Source organism: Enhydra lutris, unplaced genomic scaffold (assembly GCF_002288905.1).
Source record: "Enhydra lutris kenyoni isolate GAN:26980312 unplaced genomic scaffold, ASM228890v2 scaffoldscaffold17, whole genome shotgun sequence".
NCBI classification, from domain to species: domain Eukaryota; kingdom Metazoa; phylum Chordata; class Mammalia; order Carnivora; family Mustelidae; genus Enhydra; species Enhydra lutris.
The window spans coordinates 46,619,257-46,646,092 of record NW_019154101.1 but is presented as its reverse complement, the minus strand read 5'-3'; the positions used below and the strand labels follow the sequence as shown (position 1 = coordinate 46,646,092).

At 35.4% G+C, this 26,836-nt stretch overlaps 1 protein-coding gene across 4 annotated transcripts in view; it reads right to left on the bottom strand.

Annotated features, from left to right (window-relative positions):
• Window positions 1-283: 283 nt before the first annotated feature.
• The window catches only part of LOC111147603 (TTK protein kinase), a 43,935-nt gene continuing 17,382 nt past the window's right edge, over window positions 284-26,836 (bottom strand). For 2 of the 4 annotated variants that reach the window (XM_022503747.1, XM_022503744.1), the window contains exons 11-22: window positions 26,620-26,768; window positions 22,394-22,530; window positions 20,913-21,039; window positions 16,965-17,057; window positions 12,616-12,773; window positions 12,342-12,493; window positions 10,542-10,666; window positions 8,411-8,491; window positions 2,948-3,124; window positions 2,477-2,561; window positions 2,076-2,173; window positions 284-686 (exon numbers count right to left, since the gene is read on the bottom strand). In XM_022503747.1, the coding sequence (XP_022359455.1) occupies window positions 603-686; window positions 2,076-2,173; window positions 2,477-2,561; window positions 2,948-3,124; window positions 8,411-8,491; window positions 10,542-10,666; window positions 12,342-12,493; window positions 12,616-12,773; window positions 16,965-17,057; window positions 20,913-21,039; window positions 22,394-22,530; window positions 26,620-26,768 (1,466 nt within the window). In that variant the 3' untranslated portion in view covers window positions 284-602. The remainder of the gene's footprint in view (window positions 687-2,075; window positions 2,174-2,476; window positions 2,562-2,947; window positions 3,125-8,410; window positions 8,492-10,541; window positions 10,667-12,341; window positions 12,494-12,615; window positions 12,774-16,964; window positions 17,058-20,912; window positions 21,040-22,393; window positions 22,531-26,619; window positions 26,769-26,836) is intronic. The other 2 variants (XM_022503745.1, XM_022503746.1) reach the window with 2 other exon arrangements.

Genomic DNA, 26,836 nt, shown 5'->3' with positions numbered 1-26,836 from the left:
CCAGTATGATAATCTAAACACCAAGCAATAGATATCATGAAGAATCAGAGAGAATTAAAAGAATCATCAAAGTACAGCCCTAAAACTCTGGACTGTATCAGTACCACAAAGCAATTAGGAAATCTATTTTAGAATTCAAACCCTTTGGAATTTTCTTCTTGAAGTTCATTTACTAAATTCTACTCTTGTGTCTTCCCTTAATTCAATTTTTATTAAGAATTATGCTGCCACACCAGCAGTACATTTGCTTAAAGAAAATAATTATACAATTTTTACATTTTAGTGTCATTTTATGCTACAAAGCTTTATTTACATAGTTCTTCAGAATATATTTCAGTTGTTCACCCACTATTCTAAATGTGAAATGGTATCAAATAGAGTAGATTTACAGGAAAGAATAAGAGAAAACAACTTAATATATATAGTATCATTAGTGGTTATTATTTTTACAGTTTTCTTTTGAAGTTAATGCACTGAATTTTTCTGCCATTGACATCTTAGGGTGAAGTTGTCTTTAAAAGCAGATTTCCACAGAGAATCAAGAGTACAGTAGTCCAGTATATTTTATAGGTGATATCTGACAATTTATGAGTAGCTGCAAGTCATTTTTTCTCCCATTTTTTTTCAAAAGTCTTGGATGAAGAGGAATCATGACTTTCACCACTACTATAGCGGTCATATAAAGTCTGAAATGAAAAACACACACTTGTTTTGTAACTTCTAAAATTCAATGTATTATCAGATGAGTAAAGATAACAACATATATTCTAATATGTAGTGAATTTCTCTCTTATTCTTAAAACTAGAAAATTATTTTATAAATGATTGAAGATAATTAAGAACAGTAAACACCTAGCTTGACCTAAGAATCCACTATCATGAGATACAGCTCCATCATTCTATGAAAGAAATGTAACATAGTCATTAATAAGCATATATATACATCTTAAAGGCCTTACTCTCCCATATTTTTTCTTAAAGCCAGTCTTAGATAAATTGCTACACCTTAAAATACACTCATCAGATGTATATCAGATGATATTTCAATAAACAGTTGACCTTAAAAAAATAGTTATATAAACAGAATTAGCTATATTAAAATCTACATATTTTAAAAGATTTAAGACTAAACACACATCTCTACCCTGAAGGAACACATAACATAACCTTAGTAGTAAAGATAATTCATTTCAATTTTATTTATAAAAGGCCCTAAATAATATACTGGTAAGAAATTTAAAACACGGAGATATGAAATAGAGTAAAATTATAAAACAAATTTTGTCCAATTTGAATTGGTAAAGACACTGATTTAACCACAAGCACCTACGAAAATTTAAAAAAAAATTTACCTTAATGCCATGAATGCAAATATAATAGTGAATGTATAGTAAATTCCTCCAGAATGTATCAAAGTTTTTGACATCTTAGATTGGCTTTAGAGAGCTAAGAGTGTTTTTAAGCTACCATAATTTTATAGTAGCACTATAATGGAAATAAATAATTAGTAACTGCTTGGTAACTAAACCAGTTGGTCAATAAGCATATATAGGGTTCTAGGGGTGTGATGGCAATGAGATTAAAAAATGGTGGTATAGACAGAAATAAACACTGGGAGGATGAACGAAAGGTCTGAGACATTTGCTTTGAGAAATATTCTGAGTGCTGTATACAGCTTTAAGCCATTATATATAACAAATACAGAGATTCTCCAAGATGCCTTCTGGAAAAAAAAAAATGACTAGAAGAAATGAATTCGAAAGCTGTGTTAAGAATGTTGTTGATTTAAATGACAAATTCCTTATGAAATTTATTCCAGTTGAGATCTGACAGCAATTTTAGGAATGTACCTAATATGACAAAATACTTTCAATTATGCTGTCTGCAGAAAAAGAATGTAAATCAACCAGGTCTATATTTGTCAAAAAGGACACATTAAGTATTTAAATGTAGAAATATGCTTCATAGTTGATGTGATGATTAGACCAACTTTTCTTTGGATTACCTAAGTGTCTTATTCACTAAACTATACAAAACATTTAAAAGTAATGTAGAAAGAGAATAGACATTCTTACTTTAGCAGCTTTCAAAATGGAGTTAGGAGAATTCAGACCAACAAGTTGGCCCAGAACATATTTCATTTCTTCAGTGGTGCCCTTAGCCATCTGGTTACCTGCCAAAAAATATAATCAGTAACATGCCCATACCAATAAAAAATATAAAATCAGATACAAATACATTCTGTTTAACAGCACAATTAACTGGCTTCTAATCACAGCACTTACCTAGGATAAGTAAATATGAATGCCAGCAAGTAAAAAAAAGGAATTTCGTTTATGTTAGTATTTTAGCATAAAAGGAACTTCCTTATGGAAGGAGGCAGGCTGGGATGAGAAGCCATTTCATATTCTGTTTTTTGTTATAGCTAGACATCTCTTTGTATTAGTAGTTACTAATAAACTGATTTTCAAAGTACCTGGGTGAGTTTGAATTTGAACATATGGATGTGTCAGAAGCTCAGGAATGGATATCCTCTGCTTAGGGTCCCTTATTAGACAACACTATAAAAATAAGAATTAAAACACAATCAAGTTTCCTTATGTAATATTGATATAAAGTGTTATTCAAGATTGTATCATACCACAGAAGTTGCTTTCTAGATAGCCTACTCAGAAGTAACAAGATTATTTCACAAGTCATTTTTGCAAAATCCCCAAGTATTCATAAGCTTTAAAACACCTTCAAAGTGAATTTATCATGACTTAAAAAGTAATTCATTCAGGAATTCCTTTCAATAGACCAGATGTTTAAAAAAAAAAAAAAAATAGACCAGATGTATTTATCGAAGCCAGTTACATAATTCCAGTGAGTTCAACTATTTCTTCTAAGGAAACAATTTGAGTATATGAAATATTGTTCTTCTATGTTCATATACTATTAATGTTACCTTTAACACATCTTGAAGATCTTTCTCTGGAATATCAGGAAATTCGATTTCATGATTAGGGTCGATTATGGCATGTAATTTAGAAATCTGATTAATTATATGCTGAAATGGTGTCTTCCCATAAGTCATATAGTACAAAATGCAACCTAAGGACCAAACATCACTTTTGGGGCTTATCTAGTTAGGAGGGGAAAAAAAAAAAAAAAAAAAAAAGAATACTAAGTTGCTATAATCTTAACATAAAATTATATGTAAGAATATTTTATACACACATGTACACATAAAAACCCTAACATTTAAAATCATAACTAAACCTCAATGAATGGGCAAGTACTAGATTAGATTTACATGAAAAAATATCTTTTTCTAGTTTTATATAGTTGTTATATTTGGTTAGTATATATATCTAGTTGTTATATTTGGTTATTTTATTAAGAGATGAGCTTTCCTTTACGTCTCTTAACAAACTCATAATTAAAATATTTCAACTGAGGGACGCCTGGGTGGCTCAGTTGGTTGAGCAGCTGCCTTCGGCTCAGGTCATGATCCCAGCGTCCTGGGATCGAGTCCCACATCGGGCTCCTTGCTCATCGGGGAGCCTGCTTCTTCCTCTGCCTGTGCCTGCCATTCTGTCTGCCTGTGCTTGCTCTCTCTCCCTCTCTCTCTCTGACAAATAAATAAATAAAATCTTTAAAAAAAAAAAAAAATAAAATAAAATAAAATAAAATATTTCAACTGAAACATATTACGTTCTTGTCAGCTTGTGAAAATATTAAAAACTAAAGAACTGCAAGTTTTAAATTTACTTGTTTTCTCCAAAATTACTGGATTACAATAAATAATTTTTAATATTTTATTTATTAGAGAGAGATAAAAAAGGTGAGAGCAGGGGAAGGAGCAGAGGCAGAGACTGAGAGAGAGAGAGAGAAGGAATCCTAAGGAGACTCTGTGCTAAGCACAAGGCAAGGCTTGATCTCACCATTGAGGGAGATCATGACTTGAGTCAAAATGAAGAGTCAGATGTTTACCTGATTAAGCCACCCACATGCCCCAGGATTAGGATAAATTTTTATATAAATTCATAACATATAAGTATGCATAGATTTTTTTTTTTTAAAAGGTTAAGTTGAGCTATCCTAAACCCAAGAATACATGTAGAGCCAGGCTAGGCTAGATTTGATTCCTGGCCTTATTACTAGCTAGTAATTCTATGTAGATCCATTTCCTCACCTCTAAAATAGAAATAATAAAAGTACATTGTCATGGGCATTAAATGAATGATATAACCATGAGATACGTTTAACCATAGAGAGTAATTTCTTTTTTTTTTTTTTTTTTTAAGATTTTATTTATTTATTTGACAGAGAGAGATCACAAGCAGGCAGAGAGAGAGGAGGAAGCAGGCTCCCTGCTGAGCAGAGAGCCCGATGCCGGGCTTGATCCCAGGACCCTGAGATCATGACCTGAGCCGAAGGCAGCGGCTTAACCCGCTGAGCCACCCAGGTGCCCCTAGAGAGTAATTTCTGAGTATAGTAACTAGTCAAGGAATGTTACTTCCTATTAAGTATTCTTTGCATTAAATACTCTCATTAGAAATAATGCAATATTAAAACAATCATAATTTTGACTTTAAAAAGAACAAGATAAAACATAGAAGTGGGCATAACAAATGAGAAGGGTTAAATTCCTTTTAAAAGGTAGATACTCAAACATACATTAAAACAAAATAAATATGCTGTCAAAAAAGATTCATCTAAACCAAATGAGAAAAAAAGAAAAAAAATGGACACATAACCAAATGCAAAAAAAAAAAAAGAAGGGGGGGAGCAGAATAGGAATATTAATATTAGAAAAAAAGAATAAGAACATAGCAGAATACTTCTAAAAGCGGAAAAGCCATTTTAAAATGCCAATTTTAAAATTTAAAATGACCAACTAGGAGGAGAGGATAGTCAGAAACATCTATGCATTGAAACTACATTTAATAGAACTATATTAAGTAAAAACTATATTAAATTCTCTTAGGGGAAGTGATAGAGAAATTTTCACATGCCTTTCAGAAAATGGCAGATAAGGGACGCCTGGGTGGCTCAGTGGGTTAGGCCGCTGCCTTCGGCTCAGGTCATGATCCCAGCGTCCTCGGATCGAGTCCCACATCAGGCTCCTTGCTCAGCAGGGAGCCTGCTTCTCCCTCTGTCTCTGCCTGCCACTCTATCTGCTTGTGCTCACTCTCGCTCTCTCTCTCTCTCTCTGACAAATAAATAAATAAAATCTTAAAAAAAAAAAAAAAAAAGAAAATGGCAGATAAAACAGATTCCACTATCTGAACACAAAGAAAACTAAAAATGAATTAATAATAATTAAAAACCCTCATCCAACTTAACCATCTGGAAATTAAATCTATTTCTAAATAAATCATGGATTTTAAAGGATTTCAAATTATGGAAAAATGACAGTGGCTGTGGCAACATAGTTGTTCTTATTTCTTTCTTTAATTGATGTATGGTTGACACACGTTACATTAGTTTCAGGTGTACAACATAGTGATTTGACAACTCAACATACTATGCTATGCTCACCTTAAGTGTGGCTGCCACCTGTCATCACACAACTGTTAAAATACCACTGACTCTATTCTCTGTGCTGTGCCTTTCATCCCCTGACTTACTCATTCTGTAAATGGAGTCTAGTACCTCCCACTCCTCTTCACCCATTTTGCACAATCTCTTAGCCTCCTCCCCTCTGGCAACCATCACTGTTCTCTGTATGTATGAGTCTGTTCTTTTTGTTTATTTGTTTTACTTTTTAGATCACAGCATCGCTTTTCAATCTGTCCAAATCCCCAGATAAAATAGAGAAGTCTAGTAGCAAAACCATATACATACAGAAAATATTTACAACAAAACTAAGTGAAAAACTACTCATGAACCCCAGAATATGAATGGAGACAAACTACCAACAGCCACAAAAACTGAATGGTAGAGGTAGCTAAAACAGAAAGCAGAAGGAAATAGTGAATGTGCCTGATAGATCTCAGAACAGAAACTCCACAAACAGCCAACAGATATTCAGTGGAAAGTAATTTGAGAATAGCGCTAGACTGGGAGGGGTCTGAGCTCTTTACCAGGAGGGATTACCTCACATGTTGAGATAAAAAATTTGTCTTCTATTCAGAATCACTAAGGCCACTGGATAGCAGGTGTTTCAAACAACCGGAGATTTACTCATAATATTAAAGCACTGAGTTGACAACTAAAAAATCTGAACTCTACATGCAATTCAAAATAAATCTTACTTAAAAAAAATCTTATTTCATAGTATTTTAAAACTAAAATTGCACATTTTAGAAGTTAATGAAAATAATACTACAAAAGATGTATAGGTAGAATTTAAAGTAAAACTCAAAGTAAAAATTAGTTTTAATTAAAAAGATTACAAAAATTAAATTAGCAATTATTTAAGTCCAGAAACTAGAGAGGCATCTGGGTGGCCCAGTAGGTTAAGAGTCTGCCTTTCGCTCAGGTCATGATCCCAGTGTTCTGGGATCTAGCCCCACAATGGCTCTTTGCTCAGTAGTGAGCCTGCTTCTCTTCTACCTCTTTCTCTGCCTGTCGCTCCCCTTGCTTAATGCGCGCGTGCTCACGCGCTCTCTCTTTCTCTCTCTGTGTCAAATAAATAAATTCTTTAAAAAAAATCCCAGAAACTAGAAAAAAAGAGAAAGAAACCTGAAGGAAATAAAAATAATAAAAGCAGAAACTAATTAGAGAACAAGTGAAAACAGAATAAAGTAAGACTTTGTTTTTTAAGATTAACAAAACCTTAGTAAGTTCTAACCAAGAAGAAAAAAGACAACAAATCTAAGTATTAAAAGGGGAAGCTAAAAAGACATAAAAAGAATTTTATGAGAGATTCTTTGACATATTATATCAGTTATTTAAGAAGATATTTATTTATTTATTTAAAAATTTTATTTAGGGCGCCTGGGTGGCTCAGTGGGTTAAGCCGCTGCCTTCAGCTCAGGTCATGATCCCAGGTCCTGGGTTCGAGCCCCACATCGGGCTTTCTGCTCAGCAGGGAGCCTGCTTCCTCCTCTCTCTCTGCCTGCCTCTCTGCCTACTTGTGATTTCTCTCTGTCAAATAAATAAAATCTTAAAAAAAAAAAAAAAAAAAAATTTTATTTATTTTTTTTACAGAGAGAGAAACAGCAAGAGAGGGAACACAAGCAGGAGGAGTGGGAAAGGGGGAAGCAGGCCTCCCACTGAGCAGGGAACCCCATGCGGGACTTGATCCCAGAACCCTGGGGTCATGACCTGAGCCTAAGGTGGATGCTAATGACTGAGCCACCCAGGCGCCCCTGAGAAGATATTTAAAAGTCACAACTTTCTAGGACAGAAAATACAATTAGTAATTACACATTCATTAAGCAATTATTTTGAACTAGATAATGTATTGATTTATATTCTTTCTTATTTAATCTTCAATTACTTTTTATTTTTATGTATTTTTTAAAAGATTTATTTATTCTGAGAGAAAGAGAAAGCACGCATACACGTGTGCGAGTAGAAGAGGCAGAGGGAGAGAGAAAGAGAGATGCAAATGCAGAGCCTGACCGGGGTGTGGGGTGGGTGTGCGCTCAATCTCAGGACCCTGCTGATATCCTGACCTGAGCCAAAATCAAGAGTCCGACGCTTAACCGACTGAGCCACCTAGGTGCCCCTCAATTAGTTTTTAATGGTACTGTTTGTAAACTTAATTTATAGATGAAGAAAGCAGGCAAGTTAAGTCACAGAGATATTTGTTAATGAAGAGGTTGATCTATTGCTTGAATGCAAGTCCCTGGACAACAATGTGTGCTTGCACACACAGTGTGACATTGCTCCAGAGGAAGAAGGAAGAAGGATGCCAGAGGCATCCTGGCAGGCAAAAGGAGTCCAACAAGGGACACTAACAAGGCTAACACAAAGATCAATGAGGTGGTGAAATAAGGTAAGTAGGAAAGTAGCCTGTGGCAAGCTGGGAAAAAAATTACGGATGAGATTTATACTTGGTAATGCAGAATTCACAAATAAATAAATGGTAAGAGATAAAAATATAAGAACCAAAGAAGAAACCAAAGACTTCAAACATTATCAATTCAATACCATTTAAGGTGTCCAAATCAGAGCTAATTTAATCTTAATTTCTACTTTTAATTTTAAAACCTATGAATATCCTGGTAACATTTCTTAATGGAGCAAACTGTTGAGACATCATAAAAGCACAACAGGAAAAGAACAATCTCAAATCAATAAATAACAGTGAAATTGAATCCCATGCCAATTTGCTTAAGAAACCAAGGTCTCTATAATGGCCTAAAAAGTTTTAGAACTTAAGCAACTTTGAGTTAGCTGTTAATTTTAATCAGAGTATAGCCCATTCCCTATTGATGTCCAATAAATGGGATGTAAATAACCTTCACAGTACCTTTGACTTGGATTTCCCATTCTCTCTTGAGGAAGACATATCTTTGATTGCTTCTGGTGGCATATAATTAACTGTACCAACCTGTATGCCAAGTCATAGAAAACACAAATCAATGAAAATACTTTATTTTGCCTTCAATTTTTTAAAACACAAATGTTAGACTCTTGGAAACGTGAATGACTACAAATATTGGAGTAAGTTTTTAAAAACTCATGTAACTGACAAGAATATTAGGACATAAATTTCTTCACAACTCTAGCAAATTGGATTCATAATCAGAAAAGTTATTCTTTTCAGAATGTTGAGCTTTTTCTGTGATGGTAAAGAGTAACTACCATAAAAACTATTGATGCTAAAATTATATAAAAAGTCATAAACTTTGAAGGAATTAACATTACTCATTTCTGTGCTGGAATAGACCCAAAATGCTTTTCTTAAAAAAAAAAAAAAAAAAAAATCAACCAACCAACTTATCAAAATTCTAGATATGTCTCCAAAGTATTCCCTGGACCCATGTCCAGAGTGAGATGGGGCAGGTATATAAATCATGCAAGAGCTTCCACAGTCAGATTATGCCAACCTTATAAGGCATTTATTTTATTCTAAAACAAATGATTCTGTTTTCAAACACAGAATACCTGTATTTAGAACCTTGCCATAGAGGATATCTTCAAGCTGATTTACAACTAAATGTTCAGCCATATATTTTTTAAAGATTTATTTATTTATGTTAGAGAGCGAGAGCATGCTTACATGCATGTGAGGACATGAGCAGGGGGAGGGGCAGGAGACCAAGAGCAGCAGATTCCCCATTTAGCAGGGGAGCCTGACCTAGGGCTCCATCCCATTACCCTGAGATCACAACATGAGCTGAAATCAAGAGTTGGACACTTAGCCAACTAAGCCACCCAGGAGCTCCAATGTTCAGCCACATTTACAATACAAAGAGAAGTCACTGTCAAATAGAATTTTTTCAAGGGCATGCTGTCCATCTATTCCTCCTAAAAAAGGTCTAGTTTTACTTCTAGGATTATGGCAGATCCACATCAAAAATCTACATATGCGGAACACATCATATTGGCTCAAGCAGGATTATATTTAGTTATTTTTTGGTGTCATCACCTTAGTTTTTATGGGGACAAATTTATTAAGTTTGTGACTGCATATCCTATTAGAAAAATGCAGTTGGGTACAGTATTCATTATGGTGTTTCCAATATGAAGGCCCACTTGAGAAATTTTTTTCAGGGGAGTGTGAGTGGCTCAGTCAGTTAAGTGGCCATCTCTAGATTTCTGCTTGTGTCATGATCTCAGGGCCCTGGGATCAAGCTTCCCGCTCATCGAGGAATTGGCTTAAGGATTTTCTCTCTTTCTCCCTCTGCCTCTCCCCTCACTTGCACTTGCTGCTTGCTCGCTCTCTCTCTAAAATAAAAAAATAAATCTTAAAAAAGTTACTAAAAAAAGGATTTTTTCAAATCCAAGTGATAGGAAAAGCTTTACTTCTCCAGAAGAATGAAATAATCTTACCTCACAGACAATGAAAAATATGTAACTGAAATTTCCTCTTCGATTGTTACCAGGTATTTCTGAGACGGTTTCAGGTGAACTCAAGATCATGACCAAGATGATCTCCAAGATAGATATTACTGCTTCTCTACCTCAACTATAGGAAAATCATTCAAAATTGCTCAATTTATTTCTACCTGATATTGGCTTCCTATACTAAAGTGTATTAAACATGGTTTTGATTCTTAAAGTATTTATTCTTATACAAAAGGTTTTATTTATTTTTATTTATTTTTTTATTTTTTTAAAAGATTTTATTTATTTGTCAGAGAGAGAGGGGGAGAGAGAGCAAGCACAGGCAGACAGAATGGCAGGCAGAGGCAGAGGGAGAAGCAGGCTCCCTGACAAGCAAGGAGCCCGATGTGGGACTCGATCCCAGGACGCTGGGATCATGACCTGAGCCGAAGGCAGCTGCTTAACCAACTGAGCCACCCAGGCGTCCCTTATACAAAGGTTTTAAATCCTTTGACGAATGAGGAGGGAAAAAATAAAATCCCTGTTAGCAAAATGCTTTACGGGTAAAAAGGAACTGAACTGTAGTGTGGGGTAACCAACCATTCACTTACCTGAGAGTCTTTAACAATACTTGTTGTATCTGGTTGCATTTGGTTTGCAATCCCAAAGTCAATTAACTTTAGCATCCCATCAACTATCAGAAAGTTAGCAGGTTTCAGATCACTGTGAACGATGCCTTCAGAATAAAAATCCATTGTAATATTAGACAATGTAAAACATTATAAGTACCAAAAAGTTTCACAATCTACTGGCCAAGTTGATTCCTTTAGTCAATCAAATTAAATGTTCATTTTTATTATTTTCTAAAAAGAAACAGCACCTGCTATGTGCCAGATACTCCTCTAAGTTTGCTGCTTAGATTGAATCACTTAATTTTCATACCAGCACTGGGTAATTAGTGTACTATTATAATCCCCACTTTTAAGAGAGGAAGCTAAGACAAAGAGCTTGAGTAATTTGTTCAAGGTCAGGGCCAGACTTGTGACAGGGCCAGACTTGACCCAGGCAGTCTGGCTTCAGAGTTAATAATCTTAAAATCACTGTGATTCACCAACTACTATATAGCATTGTAAATTATACTGCCAGGTGTTAAGACTCTAATCCCTACAACCCTGACCTTAATCACTGATGAATTATCTTTTAATTTACAGGAGACATGAGGGAAAAAAAATTACAATTATCTAAGTTAAATGTTATTTTTGAAAAAAAGGATAGGCGGCGCCTGGGTGGCTCAGGGGGTTAAAGTCTCTGCCTTCGGCTCAGTTCATGATTCCAGGGTCTTGGGATTGAGCCCATCAGGCTCTCTGCTCAGCAGGGAGCCTGCTTCCCTTCCTCTCTCTCTGCCTGCCTCTCTGCCTACTTGTGATCTGTCAAATAAATAAATAAAATCTTAAAAAAAAAAAAAAAGGATACAGTAAAGGCAGAGAAGTCCTAAAAAGAACCTAGTCCAAGTAAAGTAAAAAACTTAGGGCTAACAATTGAAAAAGAATGAAACTAACTCCCACACAGGGTACACAATACAAATGACCAAGAGAATGAGAGAAATAAACATCTCAGATTTTTGACATACCCAAACCCCAAAGTCTCAGATCTGCTATCATGAACTACTTGGAGACCCAGGATAATGGACTATGTTAATACTAATAAAGATATGGGGGGGAGGAGGGCCCTGGGTGGCTCAGTGGGTTAAGGGGAGGGGATATATTGGGCAGAGGCTTCTGCCTTCGGCTCAGGTCATGATCTCAGGGTCCTGGGATCGAGCCCCACATCGGGCTCTCTGCTCAGCGGGGAGCCTGCTTCCCCCTCTCTCTGCCTGCCTCTCTGCCTACTTGTGATCTCTCTCTGTGTCAAATAAATAAACAAAATCTTAAAAAAAAAAAAAAAGATATGGGTATATTTTGCATTATGGATACATTATGGCTGTGGGGACTTGAGTTCATGCACTATATCCTTTGGTAAAAAATGCTTTGAAGAAATGGTTTTTTGGGGCACCTGGGTGGCTCAATGGGTTAAAGCTTCTGCCTTCGGCTCAGGTCATGATCCCAGGGTCCTGGGATCGAGACCCACATCAGGTTCCCTGCTCAGCGGGGAGCCTGCTTTCTCCTCTCTCTCTCTCTGCCTGCCTGTCTGCCTACTTGTGATCTCTGTCAAATAAATAAATAAAATCTAAAAAAAAAAAGAAAAAAGAAAAAAGAAATGGTGTTTTGTCCCTTCATCTTTAAATGAGCTTCCAAATATTTATCTTATCTAAAGGTGCCAATAACAAATACCTAAAAATTAATGGTATATTTCTCTAAGATGACAATATTAATGATTATTATAACTCTGCATAAGAAGAGATTTTAAAATACCATGTTGATGAATTGTGTGAACTGCCTCCAACATATTTTTCCAGTAACTTTTGCGTTCCCATGGATTGATGGATTTTTTCTTTTTAAGCCAACTATTTAGGTCTATATTTCCACACTCCATTACCATGTAAATGTACTGGTCCGTGATTTCACTGCCATTAAAAACAAATTAAAAATCCAGAACAATACATGGTTAGATTATACTATTAAGATTCACTAATTCTAAAGAATTATACCAAAAATAGTTTTCTTTTCAAATTAAAAAAATTCTTACTAATCATAAAGTCGGATGATCTTATCACTGTGTTGTTGTAGTTTATTTAAGTAAGCGATTTCATTCCGGTAACTCTCAATTGTTTGATTATCTGCTTCTTCTAAGTTCACATATTTTATGGCATGTATCTGTTTCTTTTCATTCAATACCTGGAATACCTATATAGTAGAACAAAAGAAAAAGTTTAGAACGCACTACATTTACATTATCATAATACTTCTAAATTTATTAGAATTTTAGGTTAAGGAATACTGATATGAATAATTAAACATATCTGGGCTTATTTTGAGTATTGAAGGGAAAAAATGTTAGAAGAGTTAAAAGACCATTCTCAGCTACCTATGACAATGGGCATTCTAAGATTTTATTTATTTATTTGATAGAGATCACAAGTAGGCAGAGAGGCAGGCAGAGAGAGGGGAGGAAGCAGGCTCCCCGCTAAGCAGAGATCCGGATGCGGGGCTCAATCCCAGGACCCTGGGATCATGATCTGAGTCGAAGGCAGAGGCTTTAACCCACTGAGCCACCCAGGTACCCCAACAATGGGCATTCTATAATGCAAAGGGGTAAACCTAAAAAGTTTTTAATATTAACATATAAAAAAGATAATTGCAATTTCATATATATTCGTAACATTCTATCAGATGCCTTAACCAGGAAAATAACCTAAAGAAGAAGACATTAAAAAATGTTAAGAATATCTAAGGGCTGTCATAAAGAGTCAATTCATTTCACAGATGGTGTTTTTCCCATCGTGCCTGGAACTGACATTTCATTCATGTGGTAGAGAGTATTTTAAAATCTGTAGTAATCGTAAACTATCTGTATATTCAGTTGTGAAAAGTGGATTAGGTCCAATTTTCAAAGTCAAGTTGATAGGAACAAGATGTTCCTATAAGCCCACTGTCAGTATCTCTGAGGTCCAGGTCAAACTGCTCTGGCTATAATGATAGTAACTTTTAACCAATATTGATGGGGCGGATAATACATTTTGAAAAATAGAAAACCCTGTTAATGTGTCTAACTTTCAACAAATATGCAATAGGGTTGAGGCTTCTGAAATGCATGAATATAAATATAAATGCCAGGGTAAGCAAGAGAAATTACATTCATTTATCCCTTTGGACACAATGAAATAAAATATCATTTACTCAAAAGCCATTTAACCTTGACTACCCAGCTGGTTGGGGCAAGGAATAAGAAAAGAACAGAAGTGTTATTAAAATTTTAAATACAAAACTCTAACAAAGTATTACCAGTTTTACTTGCACACATAGCAAATTAGACAGGGACAGGCATTAAAACAGTAATAGGGAAAGAGACAGCAGAAAATAACAAGGGAAGAGATAAAAGGAATTTTAAAACATATAAAGGCACTTTGTAAAAGGTAAACAGCCTTACAAACCTCAGAGAATTGAAAGTATTTACTACTCTAATACAATTACAATGTTGTTACTAGTATCTACCACACAGGTTTGGAAGGATGACCCAGATGATATATTTGGAGTGCAACAAAGTTACCTACTATCTTCAGGGACTATTAGGACAGAATAAAGTGGACATTTTAGAACCTAATAAAGTTGTCAGGTTTAACAGAAAGAGGATTTGCAGGATATTAAAACAACATAATAAGATCTCAAAGTTTTAGAGGAAATGAAAACTTTTAAATCAACTTTTTCATGTATGTGCTTTCACCCCCCTATTGCCCCTGCTCTGGCAAAACTCTTACAGTTACTAATGATTAGGTAGCCCTTATTTCCATTTCATAGATAGTATCAGTTATCATTTTCAGTTTCATGGAAAGTTAAAGAAATAGAAAGGCCAGTGTCATGACCATTCCTAATTGCCCCCATGACCTTTCTAAATGCTCTTCATACAATATATGTTGGTCACTGTCTAAACTCTAGAATAGAACATAAATGTTTCATAAAGCGTGTTACTCTCTTTCTCTGAGGCATGGGGATTTTTTCAACTCCACTCTAACAATTAAATTAAATAATGATAAGGTAATCATACTAAAAAAAAATATGGGCCAGTCAAGGCTTTATCACCTGGCTCTTGACTTAAGCTAGCATCTTCATTATGCTCCAAGGAAAAAACGTTTAAAATATCAGCAAGATCATTTTATATCCTCTGAAAACATGCCACTAATATCACACCTTGACACTATTCAAATATAACTAAAGAATAATAAATATTAACCAAAGAATTCCTATTAAAGCAACTAAATCAGGTAATTCTAACATATTGATAAAAATCAATTGTATTGTCCCTTTGTTCTCATGCCTGAAATTTGAGGCAATGGAAAGAAGAAAATGTATACAAAAAAGAAACTAATATTATTGAATAATTGTTACACATCGTAATATATATACCTTATTTATAATAAGCTAACAAGGCAGTCTTAAACAAATCTAGTTATTGTTAGCTGGCTTAGAAAATACATAAAACTTAAACCCAACAGGTTTTGCTTCATAAATCATCCTTAACAATGTAAAACAGCAAGAGTTGAGTAAGGACATTCATCCAACAAATTACTTTAATCTGTTACATTCTAGGCACTATTTCAGGTTACAGAGCAAACACTGTTGAGGAAATCAGACAAACATCCCTACCTTGATGCAACTCACATTCAAATGCAGGAAGACACAAACAACAAACCAAATAAGGAAATTACAGAGCACACTAGAAGATGAGCTACAGAGCAAAATAAAGAAGGAAATGGGAGTGCCTGGGTGGCTCAGTGGGTTAAAGCGTCTGCCTTAGGCTCAGGTCATAATCCCAAGGTCCTGGGATCGAGCCCCACATCGGGCTCTCTGCTCAGCGGGGAGCCTGCTTCCTCCTCTCTCTCTGCCTGCCTCTCTGCCTACTTGTGATCTCTGTCAAATAAATAAATAAAATATTAAAAAAAAAAAAAAAAAGAAGAAGGAAATGGAGCTTACCAGCAATTCGAATGTGGGAGGTGTGGTCAAGGAAGGCCTGATTGAGAAGACATTTGAGCAAAGAGGATGAGCAAAGAGATGAGGATGTCTGGAGGAAAACTGACTCTTATGTGAAAATACACCAGGAGAGCAAAGATTGAATCAATGAGACTAAGAAGGCTATTATAATAAACCAGGTGAAAATATGGCAGCTGATTTGACCAAAATGTTAACAGTAGAGGTGGTGAGAAATAGTCACATGCTGGATATCCTCTGAGGTAAAACCAACAAGATTTGCTGATTGGCTGGATGTATGTGTGAGAGAAAGTGAAGTCAATAATTCCAGAGTTTTTGGCCTAACTAGTGGAAGAACGAAGTTGCCATTTACTGAACTGGGAAAGACTGGAGCCAGAGTAATGTTTGGGACATATTAAGTTTTAAATACCTGGTAGACACCCAAGAAGAGATAGAGAGCAGTCATACTGGATATACAAGTCTGGAATTCAAGGGAGAGGTCTGAGCTAGAAATATGTTTGGGAATTATCAGCATATACATGATACTTAAATTCAGGAGACTGGACAACACCAAAGAAGTGAAGTGAGTTTAGGAAGAGAAGAGATCAAGGGCTGAGGCCTGGGGCATTGTGCCATTAAGATAAGGGACATGAAGAAGACTGGAAAGAAAAGGCCAGTTGGAGAAGAGGAAAACTGAGAGAGGCCAAATGGGGGCAAAAAAAGTTTCAACAAGGCAAGAACAATCAACTGCCCCAAATGCTGAGTAACCCACAATTAAAGCTAAGAATTAGATTTGGCAGAAAATATGGAGATCATTGGTGGTAACTGTTTTGGTGAGGGATGAAGATAAAAATCAGACTTAAGTAGATTTGAGAACAGAATAAGAACTATAGATGGTACAAGTATAGATAACTCTTTTGAGGTGCTTTCCACCCAGAGAATTAGAACTGTATTAATTTAGAACTCAGATAAATTCAGCAAATGATCTATTCCAATTCCAGAAATTTCACATTACTAAACTGTTTTTGAAAAGAAAAACTCAAAAAACTCAAAAAATTAATCAAATATCTTGCCGAATTAGCCCAAAATGTTATTCAAAATATTATTCACACAAGACAGTTTGTGATAATACATAGCTTCATTTGCTATCCTGAAGTCAATACTAATGTCATTTAGAGAAGAAATTTGGAAGCACAAGACATCAGAGGGAAGAACAGAGAACTGAAATTAAGAGATAGGCCTAAAGAGATATGTCACTTGGAGAGAGGGAATGGGAGCAGGGGATGAGAAGGGTTTTTTGGCTCAAAAGCAATACAGGCCCCTAGGTGCTAAGAAAAAAGAGCCCTAAAAGGTAAAAAGACAAAGAAAGGAAGTTTAAAACATTTTTCTCTCTTAAACATTTAAGATACTTACCTTACTTGAGCCTCCACTTCCTATCTGCTTCAATATAGAATACATTCTTCCTTTAACTGAAATGCATTCATTTGTTGAAGAGGATGCTGAGATCTAAATAATTAAAAAATATAAAGATTCAAAGGTGCAAAGAATATGCCTGACAAATTAGCTTGCATTTAGTATAGTGAAATGCTTCCAATTTTGTAATTATCTTAAATTTTAAGTAATTAGGTATCAGTCACAATATTTTAAGGAGGAAATTTACTCTATTTTAGTCAAAGAAATAAATTTATTAATGTGTAAACTTCCTAGATGTCCCCCTCTAACTTGCTTTTGCTTTTTTTTTTTTTTTTTTTTTTTTTAAAGATTTTTTTTTTTTATTTGTCAGAGAGAGAGAGAGAGGGAGAGAGAGCAAGCACAGGCAGACAGAATGGCAGGCAGAGGCAGAGGGAGAAGCAGGCTCCCTGATGAGCAAGGAGCCCGATGTGGGACTCGATCCCAGGACGCTGGGATCATGACCTGAGCCGAAGGCAGCTGCTTAACCAACTGAGCCACCCAGGCGTCCCATTGCTTTTGCTTTTTAATTAATTTATTTATTTTAAAAGATTTTATTTATTTACTTGACAGAGAGAGTGCCTGCAGAAGCAGGGGGAGCTGCAGAGGGAGAGGAACAAACGGCTTCCCACTGAGTAGGGAGACTGACTCAGGGCTTGATCCCAGGACGGGATGTTCAACTGACTATGCCACCCACATGCCCCTACTTCTTTTTTTAAAAAATTGTTTTAAATTTAAGTGCAGTTGACATACAATGTTACATTAATTCACCTGTACGTTTTAGAAACACAAAAAGATTTAAGATCTCTTCCAATATACAAACTCACAAGCTATTACTTTTCACCTTATTCATTTTTCTTTTTTTTTTTTTAATTTATTTGACAGACAGAACACAAGTAGGCAGAGAGCCTGATGCAGGGCTTGATCCCAGGACTCTGGGATCATGACCTGAGCTGAAGGCAGAGGCTTTAACCCATTGAGCCACCCAGGCGCCCCATTATTCTTTTTTCTTATAAAAACATCTTTACTTACATAAAAAACAGTTACATCTATATTCTTTCTCCTCATTTAGCATTACATTATAAAGAAAGCATTATACTAAGGTGCTTAAAGCTCCAAAGTCAATCAGACAAATGCAAATTTCAGCAATGCCCTTTTTCTGCTGGGTGACCTTCAACATGTAAGTTAATCTGAACTTCAGCATCCACTTCAGCAAACTTCTTGCTCCTGCCCTAGTGCAACATTCCCCTTCTTTCCTTCCTGTACACTAGAGCTCTCTGCAGACCTATAAATGCTTTGCGCCAATGGAGTGCAATGAAAGGAGTCCTTCCAAGCTGACAAGGAAGCTGAAGACACAAGAGCACGTTATTAGCTGATTAAGTTGAAACAAGTTCTGACAAAAACCTCAATTTAACCAAGTCCTGCTTTAGATCCCCAAATGTTAGAATTCCCCTGTAATCTCCTACATAATATAAAAGATATTAATTTCTTTAACCTCTAGGGTTAAAAAACATTGTTGAGTCATGAAATATGTTTTCTTTTCCCTTTTTCTCTTTTTTTAAAAAAAGATTTATTTACTTGTCAGAGAGAAAGAAAGAGCACAAGCAAGGGCAGCAGCAGGCAGAAGGAGAAGCAGGAGCAAGGAACCTGATGTGGAACTCGATCCCAGGACCTTGGGATCATGACCTGGGTGAAGGCACATGCTTAGCTGACTGAGCCACCCAGGCATCCCTGAAATATGTTTTCTATAAGAAGGTATTAGGCTTTGAAATATGTACCTGTTATTTTCCATTAAGTTACAATTTCACCAAGGTTTTTCACTACTTGCTCCTGCCCCTCATCCTTTCTGGAAAATCCTCTCATATCTAAACTGAGAATTTCTGAGAGGGAAGAAGGCAGTTCAGTGCTTCTTCCCCCTAACTGCTGAAACTGCTGACAGTTTTTAGGGTAAAGTAATTCTGACTTATTTGATTCAATACATGTGAAGCTCAGTTTCCTACATAAGTCATTCCACATCTCCCTTAGTCCATCCTCCTCACTGTGGCCAGAGTAATTTTTAAAATACAAATAAGATCACTTCACTTCCCTGCTACCAATTATTGCACAGCTTCGTATCCCTCTCAGAGTAAAATTTAAAGAGCCCAGCAGAGGAGTATCTGGGTGGCTCAGTCGATTAAGCATCAGACTCTTGATCTCAGGGTTGCAAGTTTGAGTCCCAGGTTGGGCTCCACACTGGGCAAAGAGCTTACCCACTTACATACTACACACATAAATAAATAAAAATAAAGGTCCTGCAGAACCCTAAGGATCACCTTGCTCCCGCCTGAGCTCTAGCCACACTCTAGCCCCTCTTCAGTTTCCTCCTGATGCTGGTCTTTTCTAAAAGGCTCTTGGCAACTTCACTTGACCATAATTTGACTTGTAGATATCAACTCAAATAGGATCTGACATGAGTAATAGCTCAATATATGTATTTTGAATCAATGTATATAGGCAAACCTGATCATCTTTCTTTCTTCGTAATTTATTATTTTGCTTCAATCCCCAGAAAACTATTCCTCTTGGGGCACCTGGGGGGCTCAGTCGGTTAAGTCAATTTAACTGACTGAGCCACCCAAGTGCACCTCCCTTTAAAAAAAAAAAAAAGATTTCTTTAATTATTTATTTGATAGAGAGAAAGAGAGAGAGAGAGAGAGACAGTAAGAGAGGAAACACAAGCAGGGGGAGTGGGAGAGGGAGAAGCAGGCTTCCTTCCTGCTGAGCACAGAGCCAGGATCCTGGGATCATGACCTGAAGGCAGATGCGCTTAACAACTGAGCCATGGAAGCGCCCCCTAAGCGCCCCTTTTTTTTTGTTCTGTTTAAATTGTAAAATATACGTAACAAAGAATTTGCATCTTAACCATTTCTAACATACAACTCAGTGTCATAAAGATTAAGTATATGCACACTGTTGTGCAAACATTACCATCATCCATCATCTCATTCTGGAACTCTATACCCATTAAACAGTAACTCCCCATTCCTGCCTCTCTCTAGACACTGGTAACCACTGTTCTACTTTCTGTCAGCTAAATTTTTTATCTCTTAATTTGAAATAGCTAATTACCTGTGTGGTTTTTTGGTTGTTGCTCTTTTTGGCTCTTTATTTGAATAACAATTGCTAGTAACTTTTATTATTTACTAAGTAGCAGATGCTTTTGTAAGTTACATATATATTAATTAATTCAATCTTCAAAATTATCCTATAGGGTAGGTGGCTTTGTAATTCCCACTTTATAGATGATGAAATGGTCACGGAAAATTTAAGTAACTTACAAAAGTTTACACAGCTGGTAAGTAGTGAGACCAAGATTCATGGCCAGAAAGTCTCCCTTCAGAGTTCACACTTTCTACCAGTATTAAGCTGTCTCTCAGTTATTAGAAATTAATTTTAGTATAGATATCAGGAGTGTTTTTTCTTTAGATGGCAGTACAATTGCTTCACTAACAAAAAATTTCCTTTTTTAAAAAATAATTACTTTATATTTTAGTAGCATCTTATATTGCTATTTTGATATTCTTGAAAACTTACCTATACATCAATCAGCCAATGATAAGGCTGCTCAGTAATAGCAGACTGAAATAGTGAAATGGAATAAAAAGTAATCTCAAATACAAGAGAAATTTTGTCTAGCCCTTCAAGCTGGATTTTTAGCCGAGTTAATGAAAAAACTTCATTCGTTTCTTTAATAACTAACCTCTTAAAGTCACAAGGCATCCTTAGGAGGATATTAGAAAAGAGTTCTACCTCATAGAACTAAGAATGGAAAAGTTCTTAAGGCTATTCCTAACAACTAGCTGCTGTGAAAATATAATCTTTGGACTTGATCATACGTTAATCATATACCATCATAAATAAAGCTTATCAAACCTGTAAAGTTTGAAGTGGAGTAACAGGTATTTGTTGCTGTTGCTGCTGGAAATAGGCAAGTTGGCTATAAGGTGTTGACAACTGACAAGCAGGTGGAAAATCATTCTTTACAACTGGAGTTCTAAAACTAGGAAAGATACGGTTTTAGTTTAAAACATTTAAATTGTAAAAACAAGATTCTGATTCAGTTTTTGTATGATTTCAAAAGATACACATAAACAAGTGTATTACATCAAACAGAAACCAGGTCAGTTTTCATAATATAGTTAAATTAATTATTCTAGGTACACCATCACTAGAAATTTCATTTGGGGGCAATTCTTTCTGAAAGTAATTTTTTACCCCTAGATAAAAAATTCTTACTAGTAAAATTAGTCAGATGATATTTAAAATATGGAGTTGGGGTTATTTAATAAGAATTTAGCTAAGGCAAACATTAGCCTATGGATGGTCATAGAGTTTATGAGTGTGTTTTAATAATCATGTTCTATTAACAGCTTGCTAGAAATATCTAAAAGCCAATAATATCAGAGGAGTTTGGTTTTTGAGCTTAAAGCTGCTGAGTTCACATTTGTGCTCACTATTCACTGTCACATCCTCAGCACCTAGAAAGGTGCTTGGCGCAAAGGAATTCTACAAAAATTTGTAGACAATAAATAACCTAACTTCACAAAAAATAACTACATCAAGATTCTAGTTAGCAACCATTTATAAAATATTCCAAAGTATAATAAAACGAGGTAATGTATAGCAAAACTGTATTAAATCGGTAAGACACCAGGCTATAAAACCTCATTTATAAGGCCAGTTCTAATTAAGATCAAAGAGTACATTATGAAAATGAAAAGCAAAAGGCATCATGGACTTAAGTTATTCTCTAAGACATTAAAAATATATTCAAAATATGCCCACAAGCTGAGTGATATGATATGCCACATTCCATTATTTCCTTTCTTTGAAATATCATTAATTTGCTTTTGCAATATCCTTATTTCCTGTCAATCATCACTGACCATCCCATTTCTTCACTCATCCCTCATTCCAATCTGCCCAAGTCTTTTACTTTAGAACACCCTCAGTACTGAGTGAGCTACACAACCAATCTCTTTAAGAAACTATCACATACCAATGAACATCTCCTTTGCTATAAAATGTACCTACCCTTTATCCGGTCTAAGAATGCTAATCTTTAAAATATCTCTCTCAGTAACAGACAGCTATCCATGTGGCAATGCAAATTATCAAGAAGTTTTACATATTTAGAGTATTTATAGACTGTAGGAACAGATAACAGACTTTCAGAACAATCCTTAAAAATGTATTGTAGTCATCTTCCCCTCCCCTTTTACAGATGAAAAAACTGATGCTCAGAAAAATAACAGAAGTTTGGAAACTCTTTAACAGAGCAGGATTCAACTATAGATTTGGCTCTGAAGCCCATGTTACTTCTATTGTGCCAAACCAAGCACCAAAGGCATTACCAGCTCATGTAATCATCCAACGCACTGCTGCTGGGTGTTTTACAAACAGATTTTGGATCAATCCATTTAGGTGCTGATATTGGTGGTGACTGCTTTGAAACTGAAAATGCAGGTTGCTCAAAAGTTGTTTGTTTCTGCTAAACCAAAATAAAAGAACATCACAACTTAGAGTTTTTAGTCACCTGTTGAATTGTTTTACAAACATTATAACTTCTAAAGGAAAAAATAAAAATATGAAATATACAAAGTTGCTAAAATAAGTAAAACAAATGTATTCCAGAATTCCAGTAATTTTTCAGTATAGTTCTCTTACTCTAAATTCCAAAGCCTATTATATTTTCCACAAAGGAATTACAAGTAGAGGGAAGGCACACAGCATTGTTTAACAAAACAGGATCTAATATCCTCTGCCATCAGGGCTACTGTAACCGTTAGTACTGAACTTTTATCATCTAAATAAGTACTCTGTTCTTCTGAAAACTAGTCTTTCTGTAACCAATAAAACCACAGTGTATGGGAATGGGTAGCTGAGGTGAAATTAAAGAAATGGTCATGAGAGAGGACAGAGTTATGAATCTGAAGTAGATGAAGTGATCCAGAGGCTAATATCTTCAAGGAATGATGGGGAGTCACTAGGATGTTCAGAGATGATAGCAATGAACAAGGAACAGATTGGTATATCCAGAAAGCAGAAACAGTCTGGACATAGCTACGGGGAGTTTCTAGCTATAAGGTCAGATGTGAAGACAAAAGCACTCTACTTGAGAAGGCTTCTGGAGAAGCAGGGACCTTAGGAAACCACCTAGTTTCTTTTGCTTCTTTTCCTATGCTTGCTTTTCATTGGTTTTCAATATGTTCACAAGAGTATACAATCATTAGCACTATTTAATTACAGAACATTTTCATCATTCTAAGAAATTCTGTATCCATTAGTGGTCACCCTCCATTCCCCACCCTTCCCAGTCTCTGGCAAATACTAATCTACTTTCTGCCTCTACGGATTTGCCTATTCTGGACATTTCTTATAAATGGGATCACTCAATAGGTGGCCTTTTGTGATAGGGTTTCTTTCACTTAGTGTGCTTTTAAAGTTTATCCATGTTGTAGCATTTATTAGTACTTCATTATCTTTCACTGTTGAATAATAAAATGAAGTAATTAACTTAGAGTACCACATTTTGTTTATTCACTCACCAGTTGATGGATATTCAGAGTTATTTTCAACTTGGGTAATTATGAATAATGCTGCTATGAATACTCATGTACAAGTTTCTGTGTGGATCTAGATTTTTCAGTTTTCTTGAGTATATACTTAGAAGTAGAATTGCTAGATCATATGGCAACTCTATGTTTAGACTTGAGAAACCTCCATATCATTTTCCAAGTTATTGCACCATTTTACATTCTCACCTGCAATGTATGAAGGTTCTAATTTATCTACTTCCTCAGCAACATTTGTTATTGTCTCTTTTTAATTATAGCCATCTTTGTGGGTATGAAGTGGTACCTCATTGTGGTTTTGATTTGCATTTCCCTAACAACAAATAAATGGTTTTGAGTCTTTTTACCATGCTATTGACTTTCAAATTTCAAAAAGAAAGAAAAGGTGTTATTTCAGATGATCCGTGATTTAAACTGTCATGATTTTTCCCATTTAACATCATCTATTTCAGTACTTAGATCTTTAATAAAGTAAGATGAAGATGGTGTTGGGAAAACTGGACAGCAACAAGCAAAAGAATTAAACAACCACTTTCTTGCACCATATAAAAAAAATTAACTCAAAATAGACTGAACACTTGAATGTAAGACCTGAAACCATAAAAATTCCATAAGAAAACACAGGCAGGGGCACCTGGGTGGCTCAGTGGGTTAAAGCCTCTGCCTTCAGCTCAGGTCATGATCCCAGGGTCCTGGGATCGAGCCCCACATCGGGCTCTATGCTTGGCAGGGAGCCTGCTTCCCTTCCTCTCTCTCTCTGCCTGCTTCTCTGCCTACTTGTGATCTCTGTCAAATAAATAAATAAAATCTTTAAAAAAAAAAAAGAAAGAAAGAAAACACAGGCAGTAAGCTCCTTGATTTCAGTCATGGCAAGGATTTTTTTGGATCTGACACCAAAAGCAAAGGCAAAAAACCCAAAAATAAGTAAGTGGGACTATATCAAACTGAAAAGCTTCTGCATAGTGAAGGAAATCATTAACAAAATGAAAGGCAAATCATCAGAATGGGAGAAAATATATGTAAATCATATATCTGATGGGGGTTAATATCTAAGATGTATAATGAACCCCTGTAACTCAAAAGCAAAAAAAAGAAAACAGTCCAATTAAAAAATGGGCAAAAGATGTAAATAGATATATAGACATATTTTTCCAAAGCCATATAGATAGCCACTAAGTAAGTAAAAAGATGATTAACACCACTAATCATCAGGGAAATACAAATTAAACTACCTCACACCTGTTAGAATGACAATTATCAAAAAGACAAGAAATAATGAGTATTCGCAAAGATGTGGAGAAAAGAGAATTCTTGTGCACTACTTGTAGGAATGTAAATCAGTGTAGCTGCTATGGAAAACAGTAGAGAGGTTCCTCAAAAAATTAAAAATAGAACTATCTTACACCCAGCAATTCCACTTCTGGGTATTTATCCAAAGAAAATGAGACACTAACTTGAAAAGATACATGCCTCCCTATGTTCAGTGCAGCATTATTTACTATAGCCATGATATGGGAACAACCTAAGTGTCCATCAATGGGTGAACTGATAAAGAAAATGTCTGTCTGTCTCACACACACACACACGGAGGAGTATTATTAGCCGTTAAAGAGTGAAATTTTGCCATTTGTGACAACAGGGATGGATACTGATGGCATTATGTTAAGTGAAATAAGCCAGACAGAGATAGACAAATACTGTATAGTAACACTTATACATGAAATCTAAAACAAATAAACAAAAAAAAAACCCAACCTCATAGATAGAGAGCAAATTAATGGTTGCCAGAAGTGGGAGTGGGTGGCAGACGAAATAGGTGAATGGGGTCAAAAGATACAAAGGTATCTCCAGTTACAAAATAAATGTTATGAAAATGTTAGGTATAGCATGTTGACTATGGTTATTAGTACTATATGCATCCTTGAAAATTGCTAAGAAAGTAAATCTTTTAAGTTTTCACAAGAAAAAAAACTGGATAGCTGTATGGCTACAGATATTAACGGAACTTATGGGGATCACTTCATAATACATATCATTAGGTTGTATACCTGAAACAAATGTTATATGTCAATTATATCTCAATAAAAGAAAATATAAAAATACTTATTTTTCATACAAGTATATCTATAGTCACATGTGATGGATTTATTACTGTTATTTTTAACAAGTTAATAAATATTTTAAAAATGTCTCAGTTTTATTTTCTAATACAGTAAAAACCGATAAATATAACCTACACAAACAAAAGCTCTTTAGGGACCTTGTATAAAGAGGACTCCAAGACCAAAACATGTTTGAGAAACACTGAGTTGGAATATAACTGAAAACAAAGAGGAAAGTATAGCCATGGACTACATATAGGTAAGGCTCTCTAGTAACCTACCAGATCATTCTTTCTGAAATGACCTCTGGCCTTTGGGAATGATCATTCAACCTGTTATAAATTCACATACATTGTCTAGTCTGTATTTTCCTATTTTATCCCTGGGGATGACAATAGGAAATTGTCAAATACTTTGGCACAGCATTGCAAGAGTTCAGGATGGCATACTGTGTTCTTTAAAGCATAAGAAAGTAAACATTTGAGGCTTTCTGAGACAGATGGCTTCTGATACAATGACTCAACTCGGTTTTTATGGTTTAAAAGCAGGCATAGGTAGTAATGGATGGCATGGCTGTGTTCCAATAAAAGTTTTTTTACAGACAGGCAGGAACCAGATTTGACCCATAGGCTGTAGTTTGCTGACCCCTTGCACCAGTTTACCAGAAATCTGGAAACACCACTGAAAATAAGACTTCAGCTTGCCATATACTTTTATTGCATCTGTGACTATGAATCATCATTGTTTTGTGAATAATAATAAATACTCTAAGTAAATTATTCCACCATGTATGTATGTATGTACTATGGTACATAAGGATTTAATAAAATAAGAAAACATTTCACATGATCATCCACATTATAAATAACAGCAATGCTACACTTGAGAGGAAAAGAAAGTTACCTCTGTATCAACTTTTCGGGCTATCTCCTGAATCTGCCACTGATTTGAAGATGCGGCAGCATTGTAGTTTACACATTCTGGCTTTCTCATAGACTGCCACTGTTTCTGGTTACTCTCTGGAACCTTTGGTTCATGATGTTCCTTAGTTTCTGAAATTGCATTTGCGGTTATTACCAATAAAAGGAAAGGGTTTCTGATAATAACAAGATTAAATCTG